Consider the following 18864-nt stretch of genomic DNA (forward strand, 5'->3'; position numbering starts at 1 on the left):
GAAAACAACTCATTAAACAAAACTGTAAAGTACTTAGAAGTGAACCCAATGAAGTAAGTTAGGAACCTTTATTGAATTGGCATTCAATAAAAGAAGAGTTGAGTTTTCTGTTTTCTAAGACTATTTAGAGCAGCATAGAATATATTCACTGAATGAAAGATCCAGTATTAAAAAGATTTCATTCTCCCCAAAATAACTTAGAAACTTAATTCAGTTCTAATCAAAATGCCAAGAGTTTTTTTTTGTTTTGTTTTGTTTTGTTTTAATCTTAACAGATTTATTCAAAAGTTCATCTGAAACTTTATTTTTTCAGCTGGGTAAAAGTAGTCAGGAAGAGCTTGAACAAAAAGAAAAAATGAACAAAACTCCCTTTCCCAGTGTCAGAATACACTGTAAATCCTCATTATTTAAAACAGTATAGTAATTTTATAGGAAGAGAAAATTATTTCTATGGAATAGAATAATTTATTCTATAAATCAGTTGGAAAAAATTGAGGATTCAGTAAATTATAAAATTGGCTATTTAGTATCCATTTAGAAAAGGCTAGATCATCGTATCATACAATACACAGAAAGGTATTACAGATATGCAACTTCAGTGGAAACCATAAAAAGTCAACTAGCTTCTAGGATTTTTTCTTTAAGATTATGGTGGGAAAAGTCTTTCTAAGCATAATAAAACAGATATGAGTATAAAGGAAAAAGTCGACATATTTAGCTATACAGATTGAAAATTTGGATATATTAAAAAATTATGAAATCAAAAGTGAAGTTAAAAAAGGTACAGATATTTTTAGCATATACAACAAATACTAATGCCAGTGGTCTATTGGAAAAGGAAAAAAAACAGGAAACTGACAAAAGGAGAAAGATAAATGTCCAATAAAGATTCTGCTTTAACAGTTACTCTGATCCTTAAACATTCATATAAGAATTGCTGGAAGCAATTCTTGAAACACTTAAAAAAGACAAACACACACCAAACACTGATTCCTAGGTTTCTTTCTAGATGTTCTCAGTCAATTTTTTGGGGGATGATGAATCTTCTACACTCTAACATATGGAATCCACTTTCAGTAGACCGTTGGTTCCGTGATGGAGGTATCTGTTCTGTTTCATTCCTAAAATAAATAGCCATCCTAATGCATGTGGGGTAGTATCTCTTTGTGACACATCATACACAAAAATGAACTGTAATGCACCATTTTCTTATTGCCCTCGCCAAAACTGGTTATCTGTCTTTACAAGTATGGCTCATGTGGATGTTTTATTTGGCTTTTTAAAAAATTATGGTAAAGCTGAACATATTTTCAAAAGTTTCCAGTTACTTATTCATTAAATATTTATTGAGTACCTATTATGTACCTGGTTCGGTGGTTGGCACATATTAGCCAAATAAAACATCCACGTGAGCCATACTTGTAAAGATAGATAACCAGTTTTGGCGAGGGCAGTAAGAAAATGGTGCATTACAGTTCATTTTTGTGTATGATGTGTCACAAAGAGATACTACCCCACATGCATTAGGATGGCCATTATTTTATTTTATTTTTTTCTTACTCTGTCACCCAGGCTGGAGTGCAGTGCCGCAGTTACAGCTCACTGCAGCCTTGACCTCTCAGGCTCAAGTGATCCTCCTGACTCAGCCTCCCAAGTAGCCAAGGCTACAGGTGTGTGCCACCACACCTGGCTAATTTTTGTATTTTTTGTAGAGATGGGGTCTCGCTATGTTGCCCAGCCTGGTCATGAACTGCCAGGCTCAAGCCATATGCCTGCCTCAGCCTCCCACAGTGCTGGCATTACAGGCATGAGCCACCACACTGAGCAGGATGGCCATTATTAAAAATAGTTTTAGTACCTACATTTAGGTCTGTGATCCATTTGGATCAATTTTTGTATTTAAGTAAGGTAAGGGGCCAACTTTGTTCCTTTGCCTGTCGATATATCCAGTTTTTTCAAGCACCATTTGTTGAAAAGACTCCTTTCTCCATTAACTGGACTGGGCCCCCTTGTTGAAAATCATTTGGCCATTTATGTGAGGGTTTATTTCTGCGTTCTCTATTCTGTTCCATTGTTCTTTATATTTTTATGCCAGTACCACAGTTTTGATTACTGTAACTTTGTAGTAACTTGAAATCAGGAAATATTAGTCATCTTTGTTTAAGATTGTTTTGGCTAAGGGATCTCTTGAGATTCCATATGAATTCTAGGATGGGTTTTTCTATTTTTGCAAAAAATACCATTGAGATTTTGATAGGAATTGCATCGAGTCTGTAGGTTGCTTTGATTAGTAATGTCTTCTCAAGAATATTAAATCTTTCAACCCATAAACATGGGATGTCTTCCAGTAATTTATGTCTTCAGTTTCTTATAGCAGTATCTTACAGTTTTCTGTGTACCAGTCTTTCATTGCTTTAGTGAAATTTAATCCCATCATTTTTGCCTTATTCCATTGAAATGAGTCACCAAGTTCAGCCCACACTCAAGGGTGGGATTATGCAAGGGCAGGAATGCCAGGAGGTGAGGTCATTAGTGGAGAGTCTCCTTAGCAGATATCTACCACAGTGATTTAATTTGTAAATCCTTAGGAGAGAACAATGATTTTCTCCGTTTCTCTCATTTAATAGTTTGCAGCCAGTAGCTAAGGACCTGGGTGGGTCATTATAAGACAGCAGATTTTCTCAAAAAGAGGCTATATAGGGCACACAATAAATTGCCTCTGCATACCACTACTTTCCTTCCTTTCCCTGTGAGGAGTTCTTGTGAGTATCATAAATTAAAGTAGTGCCTGATTTTCTTTTTCAGAGCTGTAGTGCAAGTGCCCTACAGGCAAGATTGAAAGTAGCTGCACATGAAGCTGAGGAAGAATCTGATAATATTGCAGAAGACTTCTTGGAGGGAAAGATGGAAATAGATGATTTTCTCAGTAGCTTCATGGAAAAGAGAACAGTATGTAATACTCGTCAATTGAGGACAAGTATTGGATAAAGTTTGGTATTTTTATAGGGAGGAGAAGCACTGGGTCTTAGCTATTTCTCTATTATGCTGTCATCTCCCTTTTTTTGTACAATATATTATTTACCCGAAAGGAAGGTTTCTATTTCTTGGGTGTGGACTTGGGCAAAAACCAGGTACCTGGAACTTAAAACTTTGAAGGTCTGTCATAGAACTCTGGACAGCCACACACCTTAGCTATTCCCAGGGAACCCCATGGGGGGCAAGTGCCATTGCTCTAAGATGTCCTTTTGATGTGACTTGAGAAGTAAATGAGAGTGAGGGCCTGTATGTGTGGCTGTTTCCTGTCTGGTATGTCAGAGGAACAGTCCTGGTCAGAAAGGGGCTCGTCTGAGCAGAAATTGCTAATAAACTTTGTGCTGATCTGGGAAAAAAAAAATTTTTTTGACAGCATAATATCAAATTACTTTAGCATACTCATGAGTGAAAAACATTAGCACGTTACTGGAGTGGAGTTTTGAGTGCTGTGAGAGGAACCTGAAAAGCCTCGTAAGAATAATAGCATCATCTTCCTATCACTTTAGACTTGCTTTATCTGAGTATACAAGCAGGTAAATAGTTTTTTCAGAAATGGTAGTATCTGTATCATTGTGTAATACAGCTGGTAAATCTAGTCCGAATAGTTGAAACATACTCCTTAATGACTTGTTTTACCACTTGTTGAAAGAGAGAATGATCTATAGGGATTATAAAATAATTTTTAAAAATTGAGACACAGTTCCTGTTCTGTTCTGATATTTGTTATATTTAAAGAAAAATCCAAAACAGTCTGCTTAATAGTTTGTTGCCTTTTAATACAGTCCAAAATATTTACGTAAGTTGTCTGAAATAATCACATTTTAAAAATAATCTTTCATTAGTAAATTTTATGAAACATCTGTGAGACACACACACACACACACACACACACACACACACACACACTCCTGTTAAGGCAGATGGGGTGGATTTTATCATTCCCATTTTTCATGAGGCAAAATTGAAGTTCAGAGATGTTAGTGACTGACTTATGGTTATAGTGTTAGTAAGGCATTGATTTCTGGTCCGTTACTCTTTAATGATATATAACTGTGCCTTGAAGCTTGTATCTGTTAATCTTCCTGGTTAACAGCAGAATTTACATCCATATTTTTAAAACACAGATATTTAAAGTTACATAGTCAGATAATTGATATAAAGGATCAGTGTTTGTTTTACATTCTAGAAGCTTGCAGGCAAAGGCTGTCTCCCAAGCAAGAGGTTTTTTTGATTCTTAAAGTCTTAGCTGTCTTCAACATTAGCTATCTTCAACATTCAATTATTAGATTACTAGCTAATTCAGAATGAATTGGTGTCATGTGGTCCTCTGCTCAGTCGACTGGGCTGAGGGAGTGATTATGAGAAGGGAGCATGAGAGGTTCCCTAAAACAGAGACTGGCGTGCAGGAAACAAAATGACAGGCACTTCTCCTGTCCCATTCAAACTATTATCTGCGCCTTGTAACATTAGTGCTAATGAAATGAATTTGCTTATAATCTAATAATTTTAGCTATTGGATTATTAGCTATCTTCAACATTCAAGACATAAAATAGTGCCAACAAGTTAAAAGGTTCCTGTCATACTGTAGGAAGTAAAGTAATAGGCATATCTTTGTAAAAGTGACTGGTATTTTTAAAAATTTATTTTCTAGATTTGCCACTGTAGAAGAGCCAAGGAAGAGAAACTTCAGCAGGCAATAGCAATGCACAGCCAATTTCATGCTCCACTATAGGTAAATTGTATTTCAGGTTTGAGTTTCAAGGTTATTGCATCAGTATTCTTTAAATAGACATGTTGTTAATGGTGCCTGTTCATCAGCCTTAAGCATAATTCTCTCATTATAGCTATTGTGCTATGTAACATAGAATGCTTTGTATTATATGATAAGCATAATATAAACATACAACTAGTAGAAATCTTTTGGATATTTTCTATGATCTTGGCATGAATGAAATTTTTTTAACATTACCTCCTAATATAGAATTGTAAGTTATAGTCAGTTCCTTTCTCTCACCTGGTGTGTAGAGTATACCTTATCACGTGGCTAACATTTCTCAGAAGGCTCCTTTGTCATTTCTTCCTCTAAAGTGAACTTCCAGCCAGTCTCTATTTCCATCCCACACCATGATTACTCTAATAATTTGCCCGTCCCCATGACTTGAGGGTTCTCTTCCTATGCAGCACTGACAGAATGATCTTCCTAAAATACCACTTTTATGATAAAATTGGCTCTACTCCAGAACCTATAATGAATCCCTAGTAATGACAGTATCCATGGCAAATTCCTCTGGTTTTAAGATTTCTATAATCTTGCATATATTTCAGATCATCCATTTTAACTCTGCATTTTCCCCTTTCATTGCATTGTCTTACAGGGCACATTCTTCTTCTACCACAGTATCTTTGGTTGTGCTCTTACCTGATGTCAAGATGCCTTTCCTTTTCCTCTGCATCTGTTTTGTTTTAGGAATCATTTGTTTGCAAGAATAGTTCCCACCCCAACAAACTTAAGTAAAAGCTTATTTTACTGGATAGGACAGGGATTTATTATAGGGTTAAAATGAAGGAAAGTACAGTCACCTGAGAGTGAAAACAGCCACTCAGTGACCAAAACAGCTCTTCTCACACCTTTTTTGAGACTGCTTGTTGGCTTATTTCTTATTTCTGCATCTCTGTTCTTTTTTAAAATTTTTTCTGGCTGGGCGTGGTGGCTCATGCCTGTAATCCCAGCCCTTTGGGAGGCCAAGGCGGGCGGATCACAAGGTCAGGGGATCGACGCCATCTTGGCTAACACGGTGAAACCCCGTCTCTACTAAAAATACAAAAAAAAATTAGCCAGGCATGGTGGCGGGCACCTGTCGTCCCAGCTACTTGGGAGGCTGAGGCAAGAGAATGGCATAAACCCGGGAGCCAGAGCTTGCAGTGAGCCGAGATCGCACCACTGCACTCCAGCCTGGGCGAGAGAGCGAGACTCCATCTCAAAAAAAAGATTTTTTTTCTTACTTGTCCTTCATCCATTCCTAATTATATCATCTGACAGTTCAAGCAGCAAATGGAGATAAACAAGAGTCCCTGGAGTTCCAAAACATTCTCTGGGAAAGTAACTGAACCAGTATGGGCAAGCTATCCATCCTAGTGTAGTCAATTTGGCCTGGCAACTGGTATCCTATGGTCCTCTGCCCAGTCGACTGGGCTGAGGGAGTGGATTATGAGAAGGGGGCATGAGAGGTTCCCAAAAACAAGGACTGGGGTATAGGAAAAGAAATGACAGGCATTTCTTATGTCCAGTTAAACTACTTCTGCTCCTTGTAACATTAGTGTTCACAATGAATTGTTTTATATGTTACTTTCCAAATCATAATATAAATTCCTTAAGAGTAGGGGCTGATTTTTGATACCAACTTTGCGTATCTGCCAGCTTAGGAAGAAGTAGACACAGAGTAGTTGCTCATTTATATGAACATACTAGAATCCATTCCTTACCTCTATTCCCTCATAGTCAAGTTATTTTATAGGCAAATCTTTTTTATTATTATTATGCTTTAAGTTCTGGGATACATGTGCAGAACGTACAGGTTTGTTACATAGCCATGGTGATTTCCTGCACCCATCAGCCTGTCATCTACATTAGGTATTTCTTCTAATGCTATTCCTCCTTGTCCCCGACTCCCCGACAGACCCCAGTATGTGATGTTCCCCTCCCTGTGCCCATATGTTCTCATTACAACTCCCACTTATGAGTGAGAACATGCATTATTTGGTTTTCTGTTACTGTGTTAGTTTCCCGAGAATTGTGGTTTCCAGCCTCATCTGTGTCCCTGCAAAGGACATGAACTCATTCTTTTTTATGGCTGCATAGTATTCCATGGTGTATATGTGCCACATTTTCTTTATCCAGTCTATCATTGACAGGCATGTGGGTTGGTTCCAAGTCTTTGCTATTGTGAATAGTGCTGCAATAAAGATACCTGTGCATGTGCCTTTATAATAGAATGATTTATAATAATTTGAGTATATACCCAGTAATGGAATCTGGGTCAAATGGCATTTCTAGTTCTAGATTCTTGAGGAATCGCCACAGTGTCTTCCACAATGGTTGAACTAATTTACACTCCCACCAACAGTGTAAAGGTGTTCCTATTTCTCCACATTCTCTCTAGCATTTGTTGTTTCCTGACTTTAATAATTGCCATTCTAACTGGCGTGAGATGGTATCTCATTGTGGTTTTGATTGCATGTCTCTAGTGACCAGTGATGATGAGCTTTTTTTCATGTTGGTTGGCCACATAAATGTCTTCTTTTGAAAGTGTTCATATCCTTTGCCCACTTTTTGATGGGGTTGTGTTTTTCTTGTAAATTTAAGTTCCATGTAGATTCTGGATATTAGCCCTTTGTCAGATGGATAGATTCCAAAAATTTTCCCATTCTGTAGGTGGCCTGTTCACTCTGATGATAGTTTATTTGCTGTGTAGAACGTCTAGTTTAATTAGATCCCATTTGTCTATTTTGGCTTTTGTTGCCATTGCTTTTGGTGTTTCAGACATGAAGTCTTTGCCCATGCCTATGTCCTGAATGGTGTTGCCTAGGTTTTTTTCTAGGGTTTTTAAGGTTTTAGGTCTTAATGTTTAAATCTTTAATCCATCTTGAGTTAATTTTTGTATAAGGTTAGGTAGGGGTCCATTTTTAGTTTTCTGCATATGGCTAGACAGTTTTCCCAACACCATTTATTAAATAGGGAATCGTTTCCCCATTGCTTTTGTCAGATTTGTCAAAGATCAGATGGTTGTAGATGTGTGGTGTTATTTCTGAGACCTCTGTTCTGTTCCATTGGTCTGTATGTCTGTTTTGGTACCAGTACCATACTGTTTTAGTTACTGTAGCCTTGTAGTATAGTTTGAAGTCAGGTAGTATGATGCCTGCCACCAGCTTTGTTCTTTTTGCTTAGGATTGTCTTGACTATATGGGCTGTTTTTGGTTCCATATGAAATTTAAAGTATTTTTTCTAATTTCTGTGAAGAAAGTCAATGGTAGCTGGATGGGAACAGCGTAGAATCTATAAATTACTTTGGTCAGTATGGCCGTTATCACAATATTGTTTTTTCCTAATCCATGAGCATGGAATGTTTTTCCATTTGTTTGTGTCCTCTCATTTCCTTGAGCAGTTGGTTTGTAGTTCTCCTTGAAGAGGTCCTTCACATCCCTTGTTAGTTGGATTCCTAGGTATTTTATTCTCTTTACAGCAATTATGAATGGGAGTTGACTCATGATTTGGTTCTCTGTTTGTCTGTTATTGGTGTATAGGAATGCTTGTGATTTTTGCACATTGATTTTGTATCCTGAGACTGCTGAAGTTGCTTATCAGCTTAAGGAGATTTGGGGCTGAGTCAGTGGGGTTTCCTAAATATACAATCAGGTTATCTCCAAACAGAGAAAATTTGACTTCCTCTCTTCCTATTTGAATACTTTTATTTATTTTTCTTGCCTGATTGCACTGGCCAGAACTTCCAATACTACGTTGAATAGGAGTTGTCTTGTGCCAGTTTTCAAAGGGAATGCTTCCAGCTTTTGCCCATTCAGTATGATACTGGCTGTGGGTTTGTCATAAATAGCTCTTATTATTTTGAGATACCTTCCATCAGTACCTAGTTTATTCAGTGTTTTTAGCATGAAGGGGTGTTGAGTTTTATCAAAGGCCTTTTCTGCATCTATTGAGATAATCGTGGTTTTTGTCATTGGTTCTGTTTATGTGATGATTACATGTATTGATTTGCATATGTTGAACCAGCCTTGCATCCCAGGAATGAAGCCAACTTGATTGTCATGGATAAGTTTTTTAATGTGCTGCTGGATTTGGTTTGCCAGTATGTTAATGAGGATTTTTGCATCGGTGTTCATCAGGGATATTGGCCTGAAATTTTCATTTTTTGTTGTGTCTCTGCCAGGTTTTGGTATCAGGATGATGCTGGCTTTATAAAATGAGTTAGGGAGGAGTCCCTCTTTTTCTGTTGTTTGGAATAGTTTCAGAAGTAATGGTACCAGCTCCTCTTTGTATCTGTGGTAGAATGTGGCTATGAATCGGTCTAGTACTGGGCTTTTTTTTTGTTGGTTGGCTATTACTGCCTCAATTTCAGAACTTATTACTGGTCTATTCAGGGATTTGACTTCTTCCTGGTTGGGAGGATGTATGTGTTCAAGAATTTATCCATTTCTTCTAGATTTTCTAGTTTATTTGCGTAGAGGTGTTTATAGTATTCTCTGATGGTAGTTTGTATTTCTGTGGGATCAGTGGTGATTTTTTTTTTTTTTTTTTTGAGATGGACTCTCACTCTGTTGCCCAGGCTGGACTTCAGTGGCTCACTGTAGCCTCTGCCTCCCGGTTTTAAGCAGTTCTCTGCCCCAGCCTCCCAAGTAGCTGGGATTACAGGCATGCACCACCGCACCCAGCTAATTTTTGTATTTTTCGTAGAGATGGGGTTTCACCATGTTGGCCAGGCTAGTCTTGAACTCCTGACCTCAGGTAATTTACCCACCTCGGCCTCCCAAAGTACTGGGATTACAGGTGTGACCCACCACGCCTGTACAATCTCCCCTTTATCATTTTTTATTGTGTCTGTTTGATTCTTCTCTCTTTTCTTCTTTATTAGTCTGGCTAGCAGTCTATCTATTTTGCTAATCTTTTCAAAACAGCTCCTGGATTCATTGATTTTTTTGAAGGGTTTTTCATGTCTCTATCTCCTTAAGTTCTGCTCTGATCTTGGTTATTTCTTGTCTTCTGCTAGCTTTTGAATTTGTTTGCTCCTGCTTCTCTAGTTCTTTTAATTGTGATGTTAGAGTGTTGATTTTAGATCTTTCCTGCTTCTCCTGAGGGTATTTAGTGCTATAAATTTACCTCTAAACACAGCTTTAGCTCTGTTCCAGAGATTCTGGTACAATGTGTCTTTGTTCTTGTTGGTTTTAAAGAACTTACTTATTTCTGTCCTAATTTCGTTATTTACCAAGTAGTCATTGAGGAGCAGGTTATTCAGTTTCCATGTAGTTGTGTGGTTTTGAGTGAGTTTCTTAATCCTGAATTTTAATTTGATTGCACTGTGGTCTGGGAGACTATTCCGATTTCCATTCTTTTGCATTTGCTGAGGGGTGTTTTACTTCCAATTATGTGGTCAATTTTAGAATAAGTACTATGTCATGCTGAGAAGAATGTATATTGATTTTTGGTGGATAGTTCTGTAGATGTCTTTTAGGTCCGTTTGGTCCAGAGCTGAAGCTGAGTTCAAGTCCTGAATATCCTTGTTAATTTTCTGTCTCATTGATCTAATATTGACAGTGGGGTGTTAAAGTCTACCACTATTGTGTGGGAGTCTAAGTCTCTTTGAGGTCTCTAGGAACTTGCTTTATGAATCTGGGTGCTCCTGTATTGGGTACATATAAGGATAGTTAGCTCTTCTTGTTGCATTGATCCCTTTTCCATTATGTAATGCCCTTCGTCTTTTTTTATTTTTCTTGGTTTAACATCTGTTTTATCAGAGACTAGGATTGCAACCCTGCTTTTTTTCACTTTCCATTTGCTTGGTAAATCTTCCTCCATCCCTTTACTTTGAGCCTATGTGTGTCTTTGCACATGAAATGGGTCTCCTGAATACAGCATACTGATGGGTCTTGACTCTGTATCCAATTTGCCAGTCTGTGCCTTTTACTTGGGGCATTTAGCCCATTTCAGGTTAATATTGTTACGTGTGAATTTGATCCCATCATTATGATGCTAGCTGGTTATTCTGCCCATTAGTTGACGCAGTTTCTTCATAGTGTTGATGGTCTTTACATTTTGGTTTGTTTTTGCAGTGGCTAGTCCCAGTTGTTCTTTTCCATAGTTAATGCTTCCTTCAGAAGTTCTTGTAAGGCAGGCCTGGTGGTGACAAAATCCCTCGGCATTTGCTTGTCTGTAAAGGATTTTATTTCTCCTTCACTTATTAAGCTTAGTTTGGTTGGATATGAAATTCTGGGTTGAAAATTCTTTCCTTTAAGAATGTTGAATATTGGCCCCCACTCTTTTCTGGCTTGTAGGGTTTCTGCAGAGAGATCTGCTGTTAGTCTGATGGGCTTCCCTTTGTGGGTAACCCAACCTTTCTCTCTGGCTGCCCTTAACATGTTTTCCTTCATTTCAGCCTAGGTGAATCTGACAATTACATGTCTTGGGTTTGCTCTTCTCAAGGAGTATCTTTGTGCTGTTATCTATGTTTCCTGAATTTGAATATTAGGCTGTCTTGCTAGGTTGAGGAACTTCTCCTGGATATCCTGAAGTGTGTTTTCCAACTTGGTTCCAGTCTCTCTGCCACTTCCAGGTACACCAATCAAACATAGGTTTTGTCCTTTCACATAGTCCCATGTTTCTTGGAGGCTTTGTTTATTCCTTTTCATTCTTTTTTCTCTAATCTTGTCTTCACGCTTTTTTCCATAAAGTTGATCTTCAGTCTCTGATATCCTTTCTTCCACTTGATCGATTTGGCTGTTGATACTGTGTATGCTTCATGAAGTTCTTGTGCTGTGTTTTTCAGCTCCATCAGGTAGGTCGTTTATGTCCTCCTCTAAACTGGTTATTCCAGTTAACAGCTCCTCTAACCTTTTATAGGTTCTTAGCTTCCTTGCATTGGGTTAGAACATGCTCCTTGAGCTCTGAGGAGTTTGTCATTACCCACCTTCTGAGGCCTACTTCTGTCAGTGCATCAAACTCATTCTCAGTCCAGTTTTTTTCCCTTGCTGGCGAGGAGTTGTGATCCTTTGGAGAAGAAGAGGCATTCTGGTTTTTTGAATTTTCAGCCTTTTTGCACTGGTTTTTCCTCATCTTCATGGATTTATCTACCTTTGGTCTTGACTGTTGGTGACCTTCAGATGGAATTTTTGCGTGGTCATCCTTTTTGTTGATGTTGATGCTATTGCTTTCTTTTTGTTAGTTTTCTTTCTAACAGGCCCCTCTTCTGCAGGTTTGCTGGGGGTCTACTCCAGATCCTGTTTGCCTGGGTATCACCAGTGGAGGCTGCAGAACAGCAAAGATTGCTGCCTGCTCCTTCCTCTGGAAGCTTTGTCCCAGAGGGGCACCTGCAAAGTGCCAGCCAGAGCTCTTCTATATGAGGTGTCTGTCGACCCCTGCTGGGAGGTGTCTCCCCATCAGGAGGCACGGTGGACAGGGACCCACTTGAGGAGGCAGTCTGTCCCTTAGCAGAGCTAGAACTCGGTGCTGGGTGATCTGCTGCTCTCTTCAGAGCCAGCAGGCAGGAACGTTTGAGTGTGCAGAAGGTGTGCCCACAGTAGCCCCTTCCCCTAGGTGCTCTGTTGCAGGGAGATGGGAGTTTTATCTATAAGCCCCTGACTGGGGCTTCTGCCTTTCTTTCAGAGATGCCCTGTCCAGAGAGGAGGAATCTAGAGAGGCAGTCTGGCTACAGTGACTTTGTGGAGCTGAGGTGGGCTCTACCCAGTCCGAACTTCCCGGAGGCTTTGTTTACACTGTGAGGGGAAAACGGACTACTCAAACCTCAGTAATGGCAGATGCCCCTTCCCCCACCAAGCTCGAATGTTCTAGGTCAACTTCAGACTGCTATGCTGGCAGTGAAAATTTCAAGCCAGTGGATCTTAGCTTGCTAGACTCCATGGGGGTGGGATCCGCTGAGTAAGACCATTTGGCTCCCTGGCGTCAGCCCCCTTTTCAGGGGAGTGTAAGGTTCTCTCTGGCTGGCGTTCCAGGCACCACTGGGATATGAAAAAAAATTCCTGCAGCTAGCTCAGTGTCTGGCCAAACGGCCACCTAGTTTTGTGGTTGAAACCCAGGGCCCTGGTGGTGTAGGCACCTGAGGGAATCTGCTGGTCTGCGGGTTGCGAAGACCATGGGAAAAGCGTAGTATCTGGGCTGGATAGCGCAATCCCTCACGCTATGGTCCCTCAAGGCTTCCCTTGGCTAGGGGAGGGAGTTCCCTAACCCCATGCGCTTACCAGGTAAGGCAACGCCCCACCCTGCTTCTGCTCACCCTCTGTGGGCTACACCTGCTGTCTAACCAGTCCCAATGAGATGAACCAGGTACCTTAGTTGGAAATGCAGAAATGCCTGCCTTCTGTGTTGGTCTCCCTGGGAGCTGCAGACTGGAGCTGTTCCTATTCGGCCATCTTGCCTGGGAGCCACTATGGGCAAATCTTAATTGGAAGATAATGTAAAGAGATACATATTTATCTTCTTAAATCTTAAGGCTTTTTTTAATTGTTTTATTTCTAGATTTTCCTGGAAACATGAACTGCCAAGAGAGGAATGGGACACAAAACTAAACACCATTTTATATTTATGGTTTGCAAACTGGCATTTCATCAGTGGCTAAATTCACAGATATCCTATATAGATTGTATACAGAACTGAGACTGATTTTGTACAGATTAGAATGATTGCTATGATCTTTACTTTGAGAAATTTTTGTGCACTATTTGCACTGAAATGTTTATTTATTGTTGATAAATCCTATCATATTTAAGTTCCACTGCTGTTCCTCTTAACTTGATTAAATGCCTATGCATGTAATTTTAGCTAGTTTTTAATATTTTATAAAACTTCATTTAAATTTGTATTTTTAACTTGAAGCTCCATTTCTTTATCAAGAGTGGTATTTAGATTTTTTTCCTCTTAACCTTTTTTGAAAAACTATTTTCAACTGTGAGGAAACCCTTATTTTTCTTTCTTTCTGGATAAAACTTTCAAAAGCAATTTAAGATATTCATAGTATTAGGAAACACCAAACCTGCCTATGTGCCATCTCACAAAAGAAACTTTTAATACCTACAATAAATCAAAAGAATAAACCAGCTATTCTTATATATTGTTTCATTTTTAAAACTAAAGATGCATTTAAGAAGCAATACAAGTAAATATTTTATGTAATAGAAAAAAAAAAGTTGCCTTTCATTTAAACCAGTCCAACACAAACCCTCATGCTAATTTTAAAAAAAATAAGTATCTGGTAGGTTTGTGGCTGGATAGGTTTCCTAAATTCCTAATGTTAATAAACAGTAAATCTATACACAAAAAAGTCAATGAACTTTTCTGACCTTTACTGTGAGTTAGCTTTTCCTAAAAGAAAAGCTATAGTAATAAATAAAATTTAATTTTTAGGCAATCCTGATTTTTAATGAATTTAATTGAGTGTTCTTGTGTACTATGTTCAGCAATTTGCTTCTATACCGTGTCACAAAATTAACATATTTCTTGAGTAGTCCTAAAAGCTCATAAAGGAAAATGCCGTGAACTGTGTAGCTCCGGCTTGGTAAGGTACCATCTAAAGTACACAACAGACTAATGCATAATTTCGCTTAAATGTCATCCCAGTATGATTTGTCTTCCCAACACCAGCATACAATATAGATTTTCTTTTTTATATTTTTCAGTTCTTCCTGTACATGTTTTTGGCAATAAAGTTATAGGAAAAACAAAATTATTTTGTTGGAATTAAAACATGCTTAATATTTAGTCTGTTTGTGGAGGACAAGTATTCACGTGGACTAAGATATAATGTTGGATACAGAAAATAACTCTCCTTGTCTCCCTGGCACTGTGCTAAGGGCATGCTGTTAAATCTTCAAAATGACCAGATGAGGAAGGAATAATTATTACTCCTGATTTATAGATAACTGAGGTAAGAGTGTTTCAAATTTATGATAGTCTTTTGGGTATTCAGAAACCTTTCCTTACTGCACTGGCCACCAGAGCTTAATTTTCCCAGCAATTACAGCAATGGAAGATATAATAGTCTCAATCTTTTGCCAACAATCAGGTTCCTAGAAATCAGGTGTATCGCATAACAAGGGAGGAGCATACCACAGCCCTTCATTTGATTAATTCATTTGATCTATCTATTTGATTAAGTACCTACTAAGAATAAGGCATTGTGGAAATACTATACAAAGATAAATATTGCTTAGATGCTTATCTGCTTTCCTTTTCACCAAAAACAAACAAAAAAAACCCAAAACATTTTCTTACGGAGTAAATATCTTCTACATAATCACATGAGTAGTTCATCTTTGTGTTTTTTTTTAAGTTGAACTGTTATGCCAGTTTCATTCTATACCAGTTAACACAGCTTAGGTTCTCCTTCAAAATTCATTCATTAGATAACCTTGTTACAACCCAGTCATTAAACAGGAGTTAGATTACAATTATCTGCATTTAACAAATAGATAAATCAGTTCACATAAAGGTTATATATGTCACCCAGGATGAAAAGAATCTGCATTTGAATATGCCCGTATGAATGTGGGTTCTGTTTTTGCAACAGAGATTAAGTGACCATTTTTTCTAATTTTATGGCTATATATTTTTTCTTATGAATTGGCCACATTGGAGAAGCAGTGCCACGGGAAAAATGAGATGGAAATCAGAATTAGAGAGGAATACTTAAGAGTTACTAATCAGTGTAGGAATTTGTCATAGGAGGAAATTTAAAGGTTAATATCTCAAAATAGAAGAAAATTCTAAATGAGTGAGATATAAACTAAAGAGACCCACTTCAAAGTTGAAAGAAATTTCTAGGCATAAATTGAGATATTGGAATAGAGGGTGCATGACACATATATATGCTTAAATTGAAGGACAGCTCAGATTCATTTTTAGAAGAAAGTAAACTAATGTGCTCTTAAAGAATAAAAATTTATTCTACAGTTTCTGTCTCTATCGTCACCTTCCATTCTATAAAAAGTTCAGTTACTGATTTTCTGGGTCATGGTCAAAATTCTTACTCATTTAATATCAAATTTAAAAAATATTTGCGTTCTAAATATTACTAAATAGGAAGTAATATGCCTCAAATCAATTTTATACTGGATTATTCCCTATGCTTTAAACCACTGCTCTCAATAAAACACTTCCTGATAAATGTTTGATTATTAGATATTTTAGTCTCGTTGGGTTAGCCATGCTCTTTGAAGCATCTGAAAGTAAAGTTTTAATAAGCAATAAATGCAACATTTTATATAAATCTCAGTGCTAGGTTAACTTCTAATAAGTAGACAAACATGTTACATAAATTATAATGTCTTGTAAAAAAGTTGAGGGGACTAAAAGTTTATGACTCTGATGTGGAAGATGTCATATTAAAAACTGCATTTTAAAACATCAAATATTTATACTATTTGCTTTTCAAATAAATGCATAGTGCTGTTTGGCATACTCTGTCATTTTTTAAAAATTTTTTATTGTTTTTATAGACATACATTGCCACATGGAAGAAATTAAAGCCGCATCCTCAATATTAGGCAACAGAGTTTCTAAGAGTGGACAGCTCCAAAAACGTTGTGAAGTGAGTTATGTTATAAAAATGTGAAAGTCATTACCACTATATCCTAAGTTTCCTTTTAGCAAGGTATTCCCTACTACATACAGTATACTGCAGAAAATGAATAAACATTCCTTGTACTTAATTTGGGAACTGCTCAGCAGAGAATGCCCAAATTTTATATTCTAAAAGAATTCCACTTGCTTTATTTTTTACATTAACAGTACTTTTATATCACAGTTCTCTAACATATTCTATTTTTAAATATGATGAACACAATTACATTTTTTCATTTATATATATTGCAGCACTCCCTCCAAATCTTTCATACTAGAGAGATTAGCAGTGTTGCTTTCTTGCCCTCTTTACTTTGTCGTCATTTCAGTGAAATGTAATACATTCTCCCATAAAAAAATTCATGTATTCAAAATATTGATGTAAAGTTTAAATTAATCCTTTACATTCTAGAATGTACTAATATATTAAAACCATACAGTGTGAATACCATTTACTTCTGTCCAAACATGGCCACTTTTCTCCACTAAGTTTCATTTAGGTCGCCTAGTGAAGTTTTTTTTTTTTACTCATAAGACAGGGGAGGAACTCTCCCTCAAATGTGCAGTTTTACAAAAAAAAAAAAATTATTTTCAGAACTTTCAGCAGTCAGTGGTCATGAGATGTTACTAATGTTAATTAAACCATGTTAGCGAGTTACTTAATTTCTAAAATAATAGATTACAAAACCTATTCCCTTCATTAAACAGACATGACAACCCAATTCTCTGGTTCTTTGAAACTGGATTTTCCCTCACGTATGTTTTACCCTACTAACTTTATAATGTTATACTTTGAGATCAGGCTGGCGGCTGGCCCACACTGTCGATAGTGTAGTCTCTACAATAGTAATAAAAGGTTATTATGAGAAAGCTAATACTTAAATTCATATACAAGACCAAGAGAATGAATGTTGCTTCTACCCTGTTAGCTATTAAATTAGTGTTAGAGAAAAAGTGAGATACAAGGTTTAACATTTTATGAGGAGAAACAGACTATAGATCTCAGAGAAAGGCAACACAATTATTCTAACAATTCAAAATATATGATCTCAGGAAAAGTTAAAGTGATGATTATTCCTGAAAGATAAGCAATTAAAAGCTCCTTAGGAATATATCTATTAACCAAAAAGGGTCCATCTCAACAATGTGCCTGTTTTTAGAAATATGTGTAAGAGGGTCAAAAAGGAAGATAACGTCAGATGCTTTAGAAAACACAAAATATGCATCTGGAAGTGAATCATAAGATTGATGATGATCACAGATGTGAGGGAAAGGAGTGGAGGCTTTTTGAGGGATGCATGCTATGACAAGGAAGATATATACTGATCACTTCAGGTAATGACAGAAGTAATTGCTCTGCAATGAATAAAATTTTCATAGTCTAGGATGAGCTTCAAAATGGTGAATAATTTTCCTTATATTTGATAAATAAAATTACTACATACTCTTCAGTATCTAAGAAATCAAGAACTGGGCACTTTTTTCCCTTTTCATAGCTGCATTAAAATAGTTCTCAATGACATGTACCATTTCTTGTTTTTATGATAAACTACCTTGTTCCCTTCTTTTTGGAAGTGTTGCTTGTGTGTCCTTTACTTTGGGACTCCAAAGGGAAACTTCAGGCAGTAAGAAACACGGCTTCATCAGAATCGCGGTCCTTGCCACTGTCTTCACTTGGTGCATGCTCACCACCACTTGGAGACCGACAGCTCAAGTCCTCCACCCCGGACTCTTGGTCACTGTTGGCTGACAGATCTGGATCTGAACTTTTCAAATTATCTTGGGTTAGAATCAGAGCAGAATCTTCATCGCCTTGTGAAGGGCTCCGGGATGGAAATGATTTCGTATTCCCACTGTAATCCTGGGGAGTGTTGGCTATGCTGTTGTCTGAGGTAGAAAACCCTGAGTGCTTGCTGGGCTCACTTTGCTTACTCTTCACCTTAGTGCAATTTAACTGGACCTTCTGAATTTTTTCCAGCCTCTAAGAAAGAAATAACAATTTCAGGGGAAAAAATCATGAATAATTTATCTTTTTCTATATATGCATGCCTTTAGCATTTGTTACCTCCCAAGTGGGTATAATGTTAAGAACATGGGACTCAGAGGGATGTGAGTTCAAACCTGGGCTTTACGACCTTGGACAAAACCTGTGGGGCCTGCTTTCTTTATCTCTAATGTAAGGATAATACCTGCCTTGACATAGGTTTTCTATAATCTTAAACAATATAGCACAGTTGAAGCACCCAGTGAGCCCTAGTCTCCCTCCTTTCTATACCTACATGGTTTCACGTGGTGATTCTCATCCCATGAACTCAAAAAACATTTTTTAGAAATCAAGAATGAAGTGTTTATCATCTGACTTTTACACTTTTACACTTTTACACTTTTACAATTCACTTACCATGAAACTCACCCTTTCAAAGTATACAGTTCAGTGGTTTTTATATTCACAAGGTTGTGCAACGAGCACTAG

At 37.5% G+C, this 18864-nt stretch overlaps 2 protein-coding genes across 5 annotated transcripts in view; one reads left to right on the forward strand and one right to left on the reverse strand.

Annotated features, from left to right (window-relative positions):
* VPS37A (VPS37A, ESCRT-I subunit) overlaps window positions 1-18864 on the forward strand; it is an 86104-nt gene that overhangs the window by 35720 nt on the left and 31520 nt on the right. For 2 of the 4 annotated variants that reach the window (XM_025393361.1, XM_025393362.1), the window contains 3 exons: window positions 2806-2949; window positions 4686-4766; window positions 13293-13871. In XM_025393361.1, the coding sequence (XP_025249146.1) occupies window positions 2806-2949; window positions 4686-4766 (225 nt within the window). In that variant the 3' untranslated portion in view covers window positions 13293-13871. Of the gene's footprint in view, window positions 1-2805; window positions 2950-4685; window positions 4767-13292; window positions 13881-18864 lie in introns of those variants that run through there. The other 2 variants (XM_025393358.1, XM_025393360.1) reach the window with 2 other exon arrangements.
* MTMR7 (myotubularin related protein 7) overlaps window positions 16394-18864 on the reverse strand; it is a 114336-nt gene continuing 111865 nt past the window's right edge. The window contains exon 14 of the mRNA XM_025393357.1: window positions 16394-18372. Coding sequence (XP_025249142.1) covers window positions 18010-18372 — 363 coding nt within the window. The 3' untranslated portion in view covers window positions 16394-18009. The remainder of the gene's footprint in view (window positions 18373-18864) is intronic.

The sequence above is a fragment of the Theropithecus gelada genome, chromosome 8, assembly GCF_003255815.1.
Source record: "Theropithecus gelada isolate Dixy chromosome 8, Tgel_1.0, whole genome shotgun sequence".
Taxonomy (NCBI): Eukaryota; Metazoa; Chordata; class Mammalia; order Primates; family Cercopithecidae; genus Theropithecus; species Theropithecus gelada.